Raw genomic sequence first — 17,964 nt, forward strand, 5'->3', positions numbered from 1 at the left:
GTGCCAGACATGGTGGGTGACAAGCCAAGCATGGATGCCAGGGAGTTATGCAAAGAATGGGGGTAAAGTCAGCCACTTACTTTCTTTGCTCCATGTGTCAAAGCGAACTTTATCTCACCAGACTTAGCTATAGTTTTATATCATGCCATTGGAAGGGTGCAATGCGCTGTTGGGAATTCCGTGAATGTTCCGAAGTTCCGAACACATGGCGTGCTGGATGTCTTTGACAAAAAGATCACCCTTCAACATAGGGGCAAAACTCATGTTTTAGTTGTAAAGCTCACAGGGGAGTTTATCCCTATTGTATCCCTTTGGCTATCACTTCTATAATTAAGAATCATCTTTCTGCGAACTTGATTTTTGCACGTGATGTTTCAGATAATTGTCAGTCAAATTTATCTGTGTTAAATAAAGAAAGGTCGGCATTTTTGCAAGAGTTTAATGGATGATTTTTTTAATCATTACTGTCACAATTGCCGCCGAAGAGGCTTGAGGACCATGCCATAGATTTGGTGCCAGGGTGTAGCCCACCAAACAGACCTCCCTACAAGATTGGTGCAGCTCAGTAGAAAGAGATTATGGGCCAAGTTGAGGATCTTTTAGAAAAGAGTTTGATTCAGCCTAGTTCTTCACCTTTTTGCTCTCCAGTGCTCCTAGTGCAGAAGAAGGATAGCTCTTGGCGCATGTGTATTGACTACCGTGTGTTGAATAAGAATACCATCTAGAACAGGTTTCCTATCCCAAGGATTGATGATATTCTTGACCATTTAGAGGGTGCTGCAATTTTCAGCAGGATAGACCTTAAGAGCGGGTACCATCAGATTCGTATCAAGCCAGAGGAGGTGCACAAAACTACGTTTAGAACGAAGTTTGGTCTTTATGAGTTCTTAGTGATACCATTTGGTCTTAGAAATGCTCCAATAGGATGATGGACCGGATTTTCCACTCGCATCAAAATTTTGTTGGCTCATTCTTTGATGACATGATAGTTTGTTCGAAGACTGAAGAGAAGCATAGGTGTCACTTGACCATTGTGTTCGAAGAGTTACGCAGTCACAAGTTACTTGTCAATCCTAAGAAAAGTGAATTCTTCTTTGAAGAGAACCACTTTCTTGGCCACATAGTGTCAAAGGATGGTGTCAGAATGGATCCCGCAAAGGTCGAAGCTATTAAGACATGGCAAGACTTGAAGACTGTGCACAATGTACGAAGCTTCTTGGGATTGTGCTCGTACTTTAGAAGGTTTATCAAGAATTTTGCAGAGATAGCTTCACCTCTTCACGCTTTGCAAAAGAAAGAGGTCACTTTTAGATGGACCCAAAAAGAGATTTCGTCTTTTAGTCTCTTAAAGGAAAAGTTTACTTTAGATCACGTGATTGTTTTACCAGATCTCAGGAAGTTCCAGTGTGACGCGTGTGGCAATAGCTTCGGAGCAGTGCTAAGCAAACATTCTTTCTATGTTCCACTTCCAGATTATGCATGTGGAAGGCAAGAAGAATGTTGTGGCTGATGCGTTATCAAGGAAGCCACAAATTTCAGTTGTGTCAATTCCTTATCATCATGAGCTTGATGACATGAAGGAACAGTATGCTATTGATAAAGATTTTGCAAGGATCTTTGAATAGTTGCAAGATGGGCAACGCCATGAGCACTACCTCCTCTCAGAGACAGTTTTATGATGATGCATGGCAGACTTCGTGTCACTAGGCCATTACGACATAAGGTCATGGTAGAAAGTCATGTCCCACCGTATGCAAGGTATTGATGCAACAGTTAAAGTGGTAGAGACGTTCTTTTATTGGTCTACTTTGAGGAGAGATGTGGATGCCTTTGTGCGAGCATGCATGATTTGCCAAAAGGTCAAGTTTGACAGACAAAAGGCACCAGGGTTATTACAGCCACTGCAGATTCCGAATAAGCCATGGGAAAGCATTGCTATGGATTTTATCTTTGATCTTCCAAGAACGCAGACAAGGAATGATGGTATATGGACCATTATTTGCACGTTCAGCAAGCAGGCCCATTTTATTCCTATCAGGACGAAGATAAAATCAGACCAGATGGCACGGTTGTTCATGTACAATGTATTTCAGTACCATGGTATGCCACAGTCAATTGTCACTAATCGTGATCCTCGCATGACGTGTTTGTTTTGGAGAGGATTGTTTGAAAACATGGGCACCACGCTCAAGTTTTCATCCTCATATCATCCACAAACTGATGAACAGTCACAAGACGCTAATTGTACTGTCTTGGATCTGCTGAAATGTTATGTGTCAGATAATAAGGGCAAGTGGGAATAGTATTTGCCTATGCTTGAGTATACGTACAACAATACGATGCATTCGTCCACAGGCAAGGCACCTTTTGAGATTGTTGAAGGTGGGAAAAAGGTTCCTCCCATTTTGAATACAAAGGAAAAAAAAATTGAGGCAAATCTATATGTTGAGAACATGGATAAATGTATATGAAAATCAAAGTTGCCTTGGAGAAGACTCAGGCAAAGCAGATAATGGCTACTGACCGTCGTTTGCGATTTCAAGAGGGGGGTATGTCACGAGGACGTGGCAACTGCTAACCTTAGTTGTTGGTTACTTTTCGATGATTTTTATTTAATTTTTGGAATCCTCTTTTTGAAGCCACAAATGAGCAGACATTGAATGGCCAGTGTGAAACGGCCAATGACCAAGAGTTACACCCGCGGACGAGAAGGCCATGCCGCCACGAGTTGGTCGGGCCGATCGACACTGGAATCTGAGCAGTAAAAGGGTGTCTAGGCTCAGTTCAAAGTCATTTAGGCCCCCTCGCTACACTTATAAGTTGGTGGATACTAGGAAAATTAACCCAAAGAGGCATAGTGGACACATGGCAGCACCAAAAGCTGCAGGAGACTTTCCACTACCACGTCAGCCAAAATTGGCGCAAAACTTGGGGCTGCCTCTCTCTCTCACTGTGACCTACAGTGTGTGTGTGTGTGTGTGTGTGTGTGTGTGTGTGTGTGTGTGTGTGTGTGTGTGTGTGTGTGTGTGTGTGTGTGTGTGTGTAGGTGATCACAGCTTTAATAGAAAGCTTGCCTTCTCCCTTGCTCTATGTAGTGTGACGATTTTCTCTCGTGCATCTCTCTCCCCTTTGCGCATATGGTAATGCCCCACCTAGTTAGGCTCCTCAGATGACCATGTAAAGTTCTGTGAGTTTTAATGTGTGTTTGCCAATGCAAGAGCCTTTTGTGCAGGAACCGGATTAGCTAATTGCTAATCCCCAACAGATAAGCATAGCTCCATCATGAGGGATTGCGAAAACAGAGAGTTTTCTTGCGTGAAAACTCATCCGTTTGAAAAGGGGAACTCTCCCATTGTGTGTGGGAGCACCTGAGACACGCGTAGGCGTTCTCGCTCGCCCAAAACGATCCAAAACAGAGAATTACAGCGTGCTATGCTTTTCTGCAGGTTTAGGGTTTCGCACCTAAACTATAGGGCAATGCCAGGGGAGCCTCGGGAAAGCCTTGGGATGCGTAAACAGGGCTTTGGGCACCTGATAGTGACAAAATAAGGAATTACAGCACGCTGAAATTGACCTGCAACTCACTGGAAAGCTTCCAAGCCGCAAGGGAAAGCGTCCTTGACGTGTACTTTTGACCTAGAGGGGTTTTGCGCCGTTATGCTGGAAAAATTGGGTCAAAAACCTGCAATTACAGCCATGGACAGGTTTGAGCAGCTTGGTGAGACAGCAGGTTGTCGGCGTCTGCTTGGAGCGCTCTAGCTTCCAAGCCGTGTTCATTTGAAGTGTTAATTCCCGTTACAGGTGTTATCTGCAAAGTTTCTCTGTGTTTTAAAGTTTTAAGTAAAGTTTCGGGTTAAAGCCTACATCTACTGCCCTTCAGAGGTTTCAGCCTTGTATATGTATGTGGCATTGCAAGTGTCCTCTAGTGTCAGAGGATCCTAGCCAAATTGGAGTCGAGGTGTCCGCCGGATGGGAGGCCAGTCCGTGTCTTAATTGCTTCTTCTGTTGCCTATTCTGACATTCCTAACACGGAGCTACCTCCAATGTTGAATGAAGAACGCCACTAATGAAAAGGCTTCCTAGAAAAAGTAGCAAATACTGATGCACTGTCTAATGAAAGCCTGTGGCGCTAGTGATGGGGCCACATCTGTGCCAAAAAACATCCAAAGCCAGAGGGGGGGCTATGTGACCCGCAGCAATTCCCCTATCCCTCGTGGGCTTGTTGGTGAATCAAGCAATCCAAGCATACATGCACTGCATGCAAGCACACCCAGAAAAAATCCACAGGCATACACGCATCCAAACAACCAAGAAGAAAACGGGCAGCCATTGCTGGTATGGTAATGCCATGTTTCCTCATGATGTGGCAGTGCTGACCCAGCACTGCCACAGCGCCAACAACCAAAAGGAAGCACAAAAGTCAACCCTGCAAGGAAGAGCAGGAATGACCGGATTGCAGCCAAAAAGCAAAAATCTGAAGTCAAGAAGAGGAGATTGCATGAGAAAAAGCAGCACACGTTCACACACAAGTCAGCTTCTGGAGGGTGCCCTATCTTTTGGAGCTGCTTCTAAGCCAGATGTCTTTGAAGCCTATGTAAAGAAAGGGCAGGCCTCTTTAAAATATGGTCTGTGTTTGCAGAGAGTAACACTCACAAGTTCGTGTGAAACTTTTGTACTTGCAAGGATCAATAAAGATAATACTGCACAAGGACCGGCAGTACTTCTCTGGTGTGTGTGTGTGTGTGTGTGTGTGTGTGTGTGTGTGTGTGTGTGTGTGTGTGTGTGTGAGAGAGAGAGAGAGAGAGAGAGAGAGAGAGAGAGATCCTTGGTTGATTTACTCCAGTACATTCTAAGGCCCCTCCTCTAGTTTGTAGTATCATGGCCGCTGCCTATCTATCATTATGCACACAACAATCTATTTTCTTAATCATCACCTTTGTAAAGTCTAGAAAACACTGCAAAAGCTCTGCCACTTATACTTATCAACAAGCTTAAGAAGTATGACAATCATAGAATGTGTCCCATCTCCCTATTGAATCTTCAAAGAAGAAAATAAAACTAAAACTTGTATGACAATCATATAATCTGTCCCATTTTCCTATTGAATCTTAAAAGGAGAACATAAAACTAAAACTTGTAAAGTTGGTGTACCCTTATCTTCATTACGAAATTTGACTGCCTTCCCATTGATCAAGCGCCACCGATACTTAGGGAGACCATATTTGAGCCTCACTCTGTAAGCCCTCTCCGTGTCACCTATCTTCTCATATGTTCCACTAACTATCTCACTTAATCGGCCATCAAGCCGCACATTAAGTTCTTCCATATCTGCAAAGACCTGCGTAAACAAGAAAGAGGTTTCAGATACTTTCTCTTCATGCAAGGCTCCAACAAAATTGTTTTGAGGAAGCTAACGTCGCTAATGCCAAGTACATTATGAAATGAATTGGAGGGAAGAGCCCTTGGAGGGGGGGGCGGGGGGGGGGGGGGGGGGGGGGGGGGGGGGGGGGAGGGGGGGAGATGGTACATGTTTAAATTAATTTACTTTGATATAAATTGTTATATTCATGTCTGCAAAAGGACAAACCTTATAAGTTATGCAGTACTCACTTTTCTTCCAATTGATAATCAACCTACGCTGTCTCGAAGCTGGAGCACTTTGGCCAAGTACTCCTCTGCTCAGCTTCGGTCTTGGAAAAGACAATGATACCATTAAAAAATGTGCCCACAAATCAGTACTAGAACGAAATTAGTGGCGCTTGCTGCTGCTGTGTTTCGCCCGTCCCACAGCCCCCTCGTGCTGCCCTGCCCGTCCCCCCACGCCCCCCCTCCCTCGCCCTTCGCACTGCATCCCCCAGCACTCCTGCTCGCTGCCGGCCTATCCTCAGCCCGCTCCTCCGGTCGTCACCAGGGACCACCACGGCAGTTCTCCCTCCTGGTGGTCATCCTACACCAAGCCAGTGGCGGTTCCAGTGGGTTCCCACAAGGAACCGTTTCGACCCCCTGCAGCAAAACGACCCCACAGATACCCCTCTACCTCAGCTTTGCCACCAACCCCTCCTCCTCCCGCCCCACCCACCGCCCCGCACACACCCTCCCCCCCGCCCATTCCACCCACTATCCCCCCTACTCCATCACCTTCTCCCGCTCTTGCCTCACAGCCGGCTCAGGGGACTGGACCTTGATCGTCTGCTAGGAGGTCTCATGGCAGCACTTTTGCCATGAGCCGCCTCGCGAGAGAGGAGCAGACTTTCCTGCGGACCCCCCTTCTCGTGCAAATGTCACTTTTTGCCGCAGTCCCCCAAGGACTGACGAGTTTCGACATCCGTTGCCAGTGGGACTTCTTTGACTACGACTTCACACGATTCCTCAACGACTCTTCACCAGACTTTGAGGCGGCTTGTACAGTTTCTAGCAGCTAGAGGGATAGAGGCCTTGGACACAACGGTTGGTTTCTCATTCCCTCTATGTGGCAGGGACCAGAGTGAGTGGACTCTCGACTCAGTGTTGGACTAGCTTCAAGCTCATGCTCTTGAGTTCTCTCATCACACACGAGACTTGGGGGTGACAGATTTGGTACAGACTCTGTGGCCGTTGGCCAGGTTCTCGATGACTCCTCCGTACACAGCAGAATGTAGACACATTGTGGTACACTTTTTTGCTGACACTCATAGTCCACCATGCTATATATGTACATAAGGACTCCTGGGCAGAGGAGGTAGCCCAACGGACGGCACGCTCTTCTTGGGCATGGGTTGGACAGTCTCTTCAGTCACGACTATCTCAAGGTCGCTCCGATGCGGATTATTCCCCATCCAATCTCTTCAGTCACGACTATCTCGAGGTCGCTCGGATGCCGATTACTCCCCATCCAAATTGGCCTTGAAGATAGAGAGGTTGGCTGCGATTGTAGCATCGATTATCTCTCACTGACTCCATGAGGATTGTCTCATGGAATGTGCAAGGATTAGGTCGACCCCAATTTCAACGTTAACAGGATCGCTTATGTCAAGAGATTCAGCGATGCCTTGTGGGTGGTGAGATTGATATTCTTATGCTTCAAGAGCATCATCTTAGTGCGAGCCGCATTAGATGATGTGGTCACATTTTGCGTGGCTGTTATGAGACATTTTGGTCAGCTGTATTTGGGTCGGGAGGTATCCAGGAAGGGGTATGTATGACTGTTGCGGACTCATGGCAGCACGCCATTGTGGGCAGAGGTATTATTGTGTGTCACGTGACACATCCAACCCTATGTGTCCGTGGACAAGCTATAGTGTTGGGTTAAAGGCCTAAATAACCCCTTTTTGTACATTTTTATACTTTGTCCAGGTTTAATAAAGGTTCATATTGAACCTGGACACATTTTTTAAAGGTCACTTATAATAAAAGTGGAAAAACCCAAAACTCACTTATTGAGTTTTCCCCAAAAACGTGAGCTCTTTCTTTCTCCCTCTTCTTCTGCTAGCGCTTCCTCTCCTGCTGCTCTTCGCCTCCCCTCTCTGCACACACACTGCACTTCCTCGCGTGCTCTTTCACTTGCACACACCGCCGCGCGCTCATCAACTGGTATCAGAGCCCGATTAGGGTTTGCCCACAAACCTGCAAACACTGAATTTCAGCCAAGAAGGTCAACTTTCTCGTGAGATTTTGCAATTTCGTCGCCAAAGGACTCGTCCCAGACACTAGAGAGCTCCCGGCAACCCAAATTGACATAAAACAGGCTGAAATTAGGTCAAAAACAGGAAATTACAGTTTACAACAGCGAAAATACAGGTTTTGCAAATGATGTATTAATGTGTGGAAATACTTTTGCTAAGTCCCCGCTACCCGAAAACCCTGAAATTGCCGAAAAACAAGCCCTAAAACAAGTGTTTTAAGCAAATTTCAGATTTACGCAGGTTTTTGCAAGTGTTTTTATGGTGCGATTACATTGGGAAAGTGCAAATTGATGCAATCTACGCACATTTGACAAATTTTGACGATGTATGACCATTTGTGGCTCAATTTCATGCAATTTTGATGCTACAAATTGGGGTTTTTGTGCTTACATGCTTCTAAAGGCTGTGTATTAGCCTTATGTATGTCTTCTGAGACAAAAAACAACTAAATTTGTTGTTTTCGAGCACAAATTCGCTCGCTGAAATTTCCTGCACATAAATTTCAAAATTTGAATTTTGTGCCCAAATCGACCTATTTTGCCCCAAATTGCTCTTGTGACCATTTGGAGCTGTAGTGCACATCTCTGTGAGGCTATACTCCGATTTTTTGCGCATTTTGCCCAAAAATTGAGCGTATTATCCCTCTTATTTCGTGCAACTATGGCCTCATCTTCTTCGGATGTGAAGAACCTCTTCGAGATTAGGAGGTTCGATGGTATAGGTTTTGATCTTTGGAAAGACAGGATTCAAGGAATCCTATTTCTTAAGGATTGCGAAGGGGCACTTGAACAGGTGAAGCCACAAAATATGACGGATGAAGCATGGGTTAGCATGAACAGGAAGGCCGTTACATACATTAAAATGGCCATGACAGATGAGACCGTCATTGATGTAAAAGGTCTCACGACTGCTTTTGATGTGTGGGAGAAGTTAAAGGGAATGTATGAAAATACGTCGTCTGTCAACCAGGTGCACTTGATGCGAAAGCTTGTTGGCATGCAACTAGATGAGTCCAAGAGCGCGGCAGAGCACTTGTCATTGTTCGCAGGTACTTTGTCGCAGTTTACAGGATTCTGGCTTACCCCCTTTTGATGATAAGCTGAAAGCTATCTTCTTGCTTATGACCTTACCTGAGTCATGGGAAACTTTGGTGGTTTCGTTGTCCAATAACCCCAATTTGACCTTTGATGGTGTTAGGGGTTCTATCTTGAATGAAGAAATCACGAGGAAAGCAAGTGGAGAGGGAGGCAGCTCTGCCAACATGGTTAGAGGCAGGACAGAAAAGAAGAATGCTTATGCACAAAGGAGTAAGAGTAAGAGTAAAGAAAGGGGAAATGCAAGCAAAGGCAAGGGTGATGTGACTTGCTATCAATGTGGCAGGAAGGGTCACAACAAACCCGATTGTAGGTACTATAAAGCTGAGTTAGAAAGGAAAAAGAATGGTGGAGACAAAAAGAAAGAGAAGAAGGAATTCAAGGCAGATGCACAGGATAGCTCAAAGGACAAAGAGAAGGCCAATGTGGCTTCTAGTGTCGTGATTGAGGAGCTGTCAGATGTAGAGGACATCTTGTGTACCACTTTGTCAGATGATGATGCTTATGACTTTGATGCCTCTAAATGTTCATTCACAGGATTGTTGATTCCGGTGCTTCATTTCATGTGACTCCTATCAAGGAGTGTTTCTCTACTTTTGATGCAGGCAAGCGTGGCCATGTATACCTTGGAAACAATCATGCATGTTCCATTGAGGGTATTGGCACTGTGCATCTCTCCATAGATGGCACAAATGAGCTTGTCTTGCATGATATTCGATATGTGCCGGGAATCAAGAAGAGTCTGCTTTCTGTTGGTCAGATGGATATGCATGGTTACAACATCTTGTTTGAGAGAGGGTCATGGAAAATGACTAAAGGCTCAAGACTGATTGTAAAGGGCACAAAGAAAGGGATACTGCATGCATGGAAAGGCCGTGTTGGGCAAGTTTATTGCATTGGCTGAAATTAACTCTCACATGGAGTTGTGGCACAAGAGGCTTGGCCATATGAGCCAAAAGGGCCTTTCTAAGCTTTGTACTTTGAAAAGCTTGATGCTAAAGGCACAAAGCTTGACTTTTGTAATGAATGTCAATATGGAAAGCAAGTAAAGCGTTCTTATTACTCTGGTGTCTCTCGTAAATCTTGTGTGCTTGATCTTGTACATTCTGATGTATGTAGCATGCCTACTAAGTCTATGGGTGGTGCATGTTATTGTGTCTCCTTTGTTGATGATCATTCTAGGAAAATTTGGGTTTATTTGCTTAAGTCTAAGGATGAAGCCTTTGCTGCGTTTAAGAGATTTCATGCATTTGTGACCACCAAAATTGGTAGAAAGCTAAAATGCTTGCGTACAGACAATGGGGGGGGGTACACAAGTGCTGAATTTAACAAGTTTTGTGAAAATTTGGGCATTAAGAGGGAGCTTATTGTACCATACAGCCCCTCTTCTAATGGTGTGGCTGAAAGATTCAATAGAACACTTTCTGAGAGAGTGAGATGCATGCTATCCACAGCTAATCTCTCTCATGGATTTTGGGGAGAAGCTTTGAAAACTGCAGTGCATATATGCAATCGATCCCCTCACATGTCTTTGAAAGGTGACATCCCTGAAGAGGTTTGGTCTGGCAAGCCTGCTTCATATGATCACTTACGCATTTATGGTTGCGAAGCTTTTATGCATGTAAGACCGGAGTTGAGGAGTAAACTAGATGCGAAGTCCATTAAAGGCTTCTTCATGGGATATGGTAAAGAAGGCGAAATGGGTTACAGGATTTGGTTACCTCAGCTCAAAAGGGTTGTGCGTAGCCGGGATGTTGTTTTTAATGAGGCAAGGCTGCTTCAAAACAATTGTGCCTCAAAGCATGACCATAAAAGGGTGAAATTTCAGCATGACCAGCTACCTGTTAGGCCTATTTTTGACCCTCAGGATGCACCACAAATGGCTGAAAATGTAGATGATCCAGTGGTGTTTGAGCCAGATGATGTTTGACAGCAAATTGAGGCTCCTGAAGGGCATTTGCAGCCAAGAAACAATGCTGAAAATGGTGCTGAAAATGATGTACAGCAGCCCATTGTTGATGATTTTGTCGTGCCACCTGATATAAACCCATTGCCTGATAATGTGGATCATTGGGTGAGGCGGTCGACTCGTCAAAGACGGCCTGTGAGTCGATATGACCCCTCTTTGCATTACATTATGTTGACAGATGAGGGAGAGCCACTTACGTATAAAGAGGCAAAGACATGTGAGCACAGCGACAAGTGGGAGCTTGCTATGCAGGAAGAGATTAAAGCTTTGCATCCTAATCATACTTGGGATTTGGTTGAATTGCCCAAAGGAAGGAAGGCTATTCCTAACAAATGGGTGGATAAAATCAAAACTATTGATGCAAAACCCAAGTATAAGGCAAGGCTTGTGGCAAAGGGATATGTTCAAACCAAGGGCATAGACTTTCAGGAAGTGTTCTCTCCTGTTGTGAAGATGACAACTTTGTGTGTATTGTTTGCCATTGTGGCTGCTCTTGATTTAGAAATGGACCAAATGGATGTACATACCACTTTCTTGCATGGTGATGTGGAAGAAGAGCTTTACATGAAGCAACCCGAGGGTTTTGTTATCCCTGGCAAGGAACATTTGGTATGTATGCTCAATAGAAGCTTGTATGGGCTGAAACAATCATGTAGACAGTGGTACAAGAAGTTTGATCGCTTCATGCTTAAACATGGTTACAGAAGAAGCCATGCAGACCATTGTTTGTATACCAAACGTGATGAGGATGGCAGCCCTATCATTCTTGTGCTCTATGTAGACGATATGTTGATAGCTGCAATGAAAAGAAGCACTGTTGATGCTCTTAAAGGACAACTGAAATCTGCGTTTTCAATGAAAGACCTTGGGGCAGCTGAACATATACTTGGAGTGCGTGTTACACGGCAAAGAGACAAGCACCTATTGTATGTCGCAAGAAAAGTACATTGAAAAGGTGCTGGACAAATTTAACATGGCTGAAGCAAAGCCTCTTGGTGTGCCATTACAGCCATATGTTAAAATCTCCAAGGATGATTGTCCCAAGTCAAAGGAAGAAACCAATGACATGCAAAGTGTGCCTTATGCTTCAGCTTGTGGGTCACTTATGTATGCTATGGTTGCTACTAGGCCTGACATAGCCCATGCAGTGGGAGTTGTGAGCCGGTTTATGGCTAATCCAGGCAGGTTGCATTGGGATGCAGTGAAGTCCATTATGAGGTACTTGAAAGGGACTAAAAACAAATGCCTCTGCTATGGTAAAGGACCGATGGAATTGAAAGGATTTTGTGACTCTGACATGGCTGGTGATGTGGATACACGGAAATCCACAAGTGGCTATGTATTTACTCTTGCGGGGGGTGTTGTTTCATGGTGTTCTAGATTGCAAAAGATTGTTGCATTGTCTACGACAGAGGCTGAATATATTTCAGCCACTGAAGCTTCCAAAGAAGCTATTTGGTTAGCACGCCTATGCAGTGTGTTTGGTTTGCCTGCCAAGGCACCTATGCTTGGTTGTGATAGCCAGAGTGCCATATGTCTGGCAAAGAACGCCATGTTTCATGCACACACAAAGCATATTGATGTGCGGTATCACTTCATACGAGAAGTGCTTGAGGATGGCCTTATTACATTGGTTAAGGTCCATACATCACAAAATCCAGCCGATGCTCTCACTAAGTGCTTACCCAAAGCACAACATCATCTATGCATAGAGATGGTGGGAGTCACATAGCTTAAAGGCGCCATTTATGCCTTTAAGTGGGAGGTTGTTGGGTAAAGGCCTAAATAACCCCTTCTTGTACATTTTTATACTTTGTCCAGGTTCAATATGAACCTGGACACATTTTTTAAAGGTCACTTATAATAAAAGTGGGAAAACCCAAAACTCACTTATTGAGTTTTCCCCAAAAACGTGAGCTCTCTCTCTCTCCCTCTTCTTCTGCTAGCGCTTCCTCTCCTCCTGCTCTTCGCCTCCCCTCTCTGCACACACACTGCACTTCCTCGCGTGCTCTTTCACTTGCACACACCGCCGCGCGCTCATCATATAGCATGACCAAGGTTCAGTTCGATCAAGTCAGTCTAGAATAGGAAGTGATCTGGCACCTTTGTGAGTCTGTTCGTAGACCGTGCATGTCCAGACACTTAGATTAGATACATATCCTCTGGTTGCACACAGCATGACCATCAGATTCCCATCAGATCCCATCAAGAGCATTTTTACAGTGCATATACCTATTTTTCCTATTTTTGACATTTTTTAAGTGACCTTTGTTGGAGAGTAGGTAGCACAACTTTGCTAAGATAATATATAAGCAAACCAAAGCTAGCACTTTCTGGCAGAAGAGGCAACAGGAACCAAGTGTTCAGAAGGCACCTTATTAGCAAGACCCCCCCCCCCCCCATCAGAGACTGATCAGCCCTAGCGTTTTTGCATGGTGCAAGTCTGCTAGCGTTTTTCACTTTTCAGCCCTGCGACTTCGCAGCATAGCCATTGTGGTAGCAGATCATTACTGCCTTGACTTAACCGCGGCAGACAGACCCTAGCGACAGCAGAACAGCAGGAGAACCAGCGTTTTTGCATCAGCAACAGAATTCAGCCCTAGCGTTTTTGGTTCATCCTGACATCTCTGCGTTTTGCACCGCGATGAAACCTCAAGATACACCAGCGTTTTCAGTTTTCAGCATTCAGTAACCGCAGTAGAACCCCCGAACATCGCAGATCTCACCTTCCCGCAACACATCCTCGCCGCACGGTCGGATTCCGCGAAGTTTACAGTTTCAGCCCCGAAAACGCAGATTTCAGCGTTTTCAGTGCATCGTCGTCGTACCGTCGTCATCGACATCGTCACCGACATAGAGTCAGAATTCAGCAGATAAAGATTTGCAGATTTCAACCCTTAGCGTTTTCAGATTTCAGCCCGTTTCGTCGTCGTCGACATCCCCGGCAAGTCCAAGCATTGTAGAGATTTGTGCAATCAATAGTAGACCGCTCTCGCCATAGAGAGTGGGGCCTTCGGAGGAGGGTTTGACAACATTCTGGTGTTGTATTTTCTTCTCTCTCTATCTCTCAATCTCATGCACTTCCATTCACAGTGTCCATTCACTTTGTTTGTGTCCATTGCACTCTCTCACCAAAGGAACGGAAGGCTCTCCCTTCCGTAAGTAGAAGGAATCCTTGAGCACAGTTCGGAGCACTCATCTTGAGCGAAGTTCAACATTCATTCCGCTACACCTTACATTGGTATCAGAGCTTTGGCAGTGTTCTGTATCACTCAAGGAAAGAACCACATAATTGTTTTTTGCTTGTTGAGGTCGCACAAACCCAAGTTCACTTGGGTGTGTCGATTCCTAATCGTGTTTTTGAAGAGTGACAGGAAACCCAAGAAAGGAGGGCTTGTCCAGCCTCCCCTTGCTCCTCTTTTCACTCCTTGAGAGCGGACCGTGCACTTAGCGGCCGGCCAATCGACGTGAGGTGGAAAAAGCAACCTTGGTGTGAGCGCAAGGCCGCCAAGGGGTGCGCCCGCAGGAAAGAGAAGAACTCGGGTGAAGAGATGATCCTTCTCGAACACAGATTGCAAGCGGAAGCAAAACCTCAAGAACCTCAAGACCCTCAAGAACCTCAAGAACTCAAGACCTCCAAGAACCCAAGAACCCAAGACTTCAGTGGATGGTCGTCACTCGAAGCGGAATGGATACTTCGCTTGGAGGTGGTGAGCATGGGAGTGGTGAAGAAGAGTTTTCCTCACTAGGAGGTTTTTCCGACCCTTCCCCATCTACGCCAAAGATTGCACCAGATCCTATGACAGCTTTCAACAAGATGATGATGGACAGTAAGCTAGAAAGAGACGGAAAAATGACAGCCATAGAACGGAAATACGAAGAACGAATGGCAACCATAGCACGTGAACGCGAAGAAAGATTGGCAGCCATCGAGCGTAAGTACGAGCAATCCCGCTTGGAAGACAAAGCAGGAAAAGAGAAGAGTGACCAACACATGAAAGAGTTCTTGCGACTCTTTTCAATTGTGTAGACGCAGTTTGAACAGAATCAAGAAAAGCAAACTTCCAAAGCATGACACACAGGATTTGCATGATGATAAGCATGATGATTTGAATGACAATGATAAGTATGATGATTTGGATGACAATGACAAGCATGATGATTTGCATGATGATCCAGATATGATTTCTCACAAGCATGATGATTTGCATGAAGATGATGTGATTGTTCACATGGATGATGTGTTAGTGGATACTTTCTCTAGTGAAGCTAACCTCATTGCAGATTCGATCAATCACGAAGAACTGATCTTGGCTCTCGAGTCAAGGTCCAAAGCACACCCTCAGGAAGAACTGATCTTGGCATTTGAGCCTAGGTCCAAAGAACCCCCTCAGGATGTACTATGTGTTCGCATGATTAGTCAGCACGCATTGTACGAGTGTTTCATTCGTGATCGTTTCTTGTATTTTAGTCAGCGTCTTTATGTGATCCCTTTTCCTAAGCGTGACGTTGAGCATGTTTCACTCATGAATGAGCACGGATGTATGCGGATTTCTCATGAAAAGCTAAAAAGTATGCATTCACGGAAGTCACATTCCTTGTCTCTTCCTTGGCACGACACAGTTGTAGAAAGAGCACAAGAAAGTATGAGCACCAAGCATGGCATTTCCATTGTGATTTGCCACACTTGATTGATTTAGATCAGAAAGTCAAGATTCGATCTCACTATTTGCGTCTGTTTGATAAACGGTTTGGCACTCCGTCTCTATGTTCATCTACATCGCATTCAGTCTTTTAGGAAGACAAGATTTTTTCCAGTCACTTTACATGGATGTGTATGTTCATGTTTTTGTGTTGGAAGTGGTTTCATAAATTTTCAGCCATGGAGATTCTTGAAGAAGGAAGAAGCATGACTCTAGACGAAGTTGAAGCATTGAAGGAGCACAGAAGACTTTGTGTCGCTTTCGGCGCCGCCCAGAGAAGCAAGCATTGCAGACCTTTATAAAGTTCTAGTATCGCATGACCCACGCATCAGAGTCGGCCGGCGAAGAGTCCTTTCCAGGATTCCGGATGTTATTGGCTAATTCCCTCGACGCCATACAGTTCGGTACCAGTACCTCACTTTGAAAAGGAGGGGATGTCACGTGACATATCCAACCCTATGTGTCCGTGGACAAGCTATAGCATGACCAGGGTTCAGTTCAATCAAGTCAGTCTAGAATAGGAAGTAATCTGGCACCTTTGTGAGTCTGTTCGCAGACCGTGCATGTCCAGACACTTAGATTAGATGCATATCCTCTGGTTGCACACAACATGACCATCAAATCCCATCAAGAGCATTTTTACAGTGCATATACCTATTTTTCCTATTTTTGACAATTTTTCACTTATTATTTTTAAGTGACTTTTGTTGGAAAGTAGGTAGGGCAACTTTGCTAAGATAATATATAAGCAAACCAAAGCTAGCACTTTCTGGCAGAAGAGGCAACAGGAACCAAGTGTTCAGAAGGCACCTTATAAGCAAGACACACACACCCCCCCCCCCCCCCCCCCCCCATCAGAGACTGATTAGCCCTAGCGTTTTTGCATGGTGCAAGTCTGCTAGCGTTTTTCACTTTTCAGCCCTACGACTTCGCAGCATAGCCATTGTGGTAGCAGATCATTACCGCCTTGACTTAACCGCAGCAGACAGACCCTAGCGACAACAGAACAGCAGGAGAACCAGCGTTTTTTCATGAGCAGTAGAATTCAGCCCTAGCGTTTTTGGTTCAGCCTGACATCTCTGCGTTTTGCAGTTCCACCGCGACGAAACCTCAAGATACACCAGCGTTCTCAGTTTTCAGCATTCAGTAACCGCAATAGAACCCCCGAACCTCGCAGATCTTGCAGATTTCAGCCCTTAGAGTTTTCAGATTTCAACCCGTTTCATCGTCGTCTTCATCGTCGTCGACATCATCGGCAAGTCCAAGCATTGTAGAGATTTGTGCAATCAATATTAGACCGCTCTCGCCATAGAGAGTGGGGCCTTCGGAGGAGGCTTTGACAATATTCTGGTGTCGTATTCTCTTCTCACTCTATCTCTCAATGTCATGCACTTCCATTCACAGTGTCCATTCACTTTGTTTGTGTCCATTGCACTCTCTCACATTGCACTCTCTCACTAAAGGAACGGAAAGCTCTCCCTTCCGTAAGTAAAAGGAATCCTTGAGCACAATTCGGAGCACTCATCTTGAGCAAAGTTCAACATTCATTCCGCTGCACCTTACATTGTGCCAGGCAGGGCTTAATGGATTACTATGCAGATCCAGGGATGCCTATGGGCTTCCTGAACATATATGCCTCCAATGTGGCAAGTGCACAAGCAAGGTTTTGGTCACATATTGTAGAGTCTTTGCCGCATGCAGAGCAATGGTGTTTTGGGGGAGACTTCAATATGTTGGAGGGCTCCTCAGACAGGATTGGAGGTAGCCATGCTACTATGCATGGAATTGAGTTGGCAGCTTGGGAGCGTCTATGTATGACTTTTGAGGGTTTTCGATTTTGGCAGCATTCAGGCTTTGTGCGGCCCCCAAAAAGCTTCTCTCTCTCGCTCTAATCGCAAAGTAGGAGGAGTCAATCTATCTCAGATAGATGGCTTCTGCGCCAGTGACCACATCTGTGACATAGGTGCATCTGTTTGCATTCGGGCAGGGACTACTTTTTCCGACTATGCGCCAATGATCCTCACTATGACACACAAACAGAGGAGGGAGAGAACGTTGCTACGTATCCCTGAGCGAGTCTTGTTGGATCTAGAGCTTAGAAAGCAGGTGGCAGCTCTTTGGACAGAGAGTTTGACACGCAGGATACCCCTACTCGTAGAGTGGCCTCTGGACTGCTGGTAGAGTGGCCTCTGGCTCGCTGAGCTTAGTTGCTTCTTCCTCCAAGAGTCTGCAGCTCGCTTGGCTACAGCCAGAGAGGAGGAGAAGCGTCTCCGACGGGGCATTATTTCCTTGCAGAGGATCAAGGAGCACCACCCATACTATCCTTGGTTGGAGGAGGGGAAGTTCTTTGAGACAGTGGGGCCCAGCCATGCACACACCAATGTCAGTCAGTTGAGGAGACCCAACGGGTCAGTTGCTTCAAAGTCTGAGGATATGCGTGCAGTTGCTACTAACTTCTATCGTGATTTGTTGTCAACTGAGCCTCAGTTAGAGCATCAGGATGCATGCAAAGAGCAGGTTTGGACGCACATGCCTAC

At 45.4% G+C, this 17,964-nt stretch overlaps 1 protein-coding gene across 1 annotated transcript in view; it reads right to left on the bottom strand.

The window, feature by feature from the left end:
* Nucleotides 1-17,964, bottom strand: part of EMB1417 (Pentatricopeptide repeat (PPR) superfamily protein) — a 118,261-nt gene that overhangs the window by 20,948 nt on the left and 79,349 nt on the right. Inside the window, exon 6 of the mRNA XM_086520122.1 lies at nucleotides 5,152-5,338. Within this exon, the coding sequence (XP_086376248.1) occupies nucleotides 5,152-5,338 (187 nt within the window). The remainder of the gene's footprint in view (nucleotides 1-5,151; nucleotides 5,339-17,964) is intronic.

This window comes from Adiantum capillus-veneris, chromosome 9 (genome assembly GCF_014529385.1).
Source record: "Adiantum capillus-veneris isolate H3 chromosome 9, ASM1452938v2, whole genome shotgun sequence".
NCBI classification, from domain to species: Eukaryota; Viridiplantae; Streptophyta; class Polypodiopsida; order Polypodiales; family Pteridaceae; genus Adiantum; species Adiantum capillus-veneris.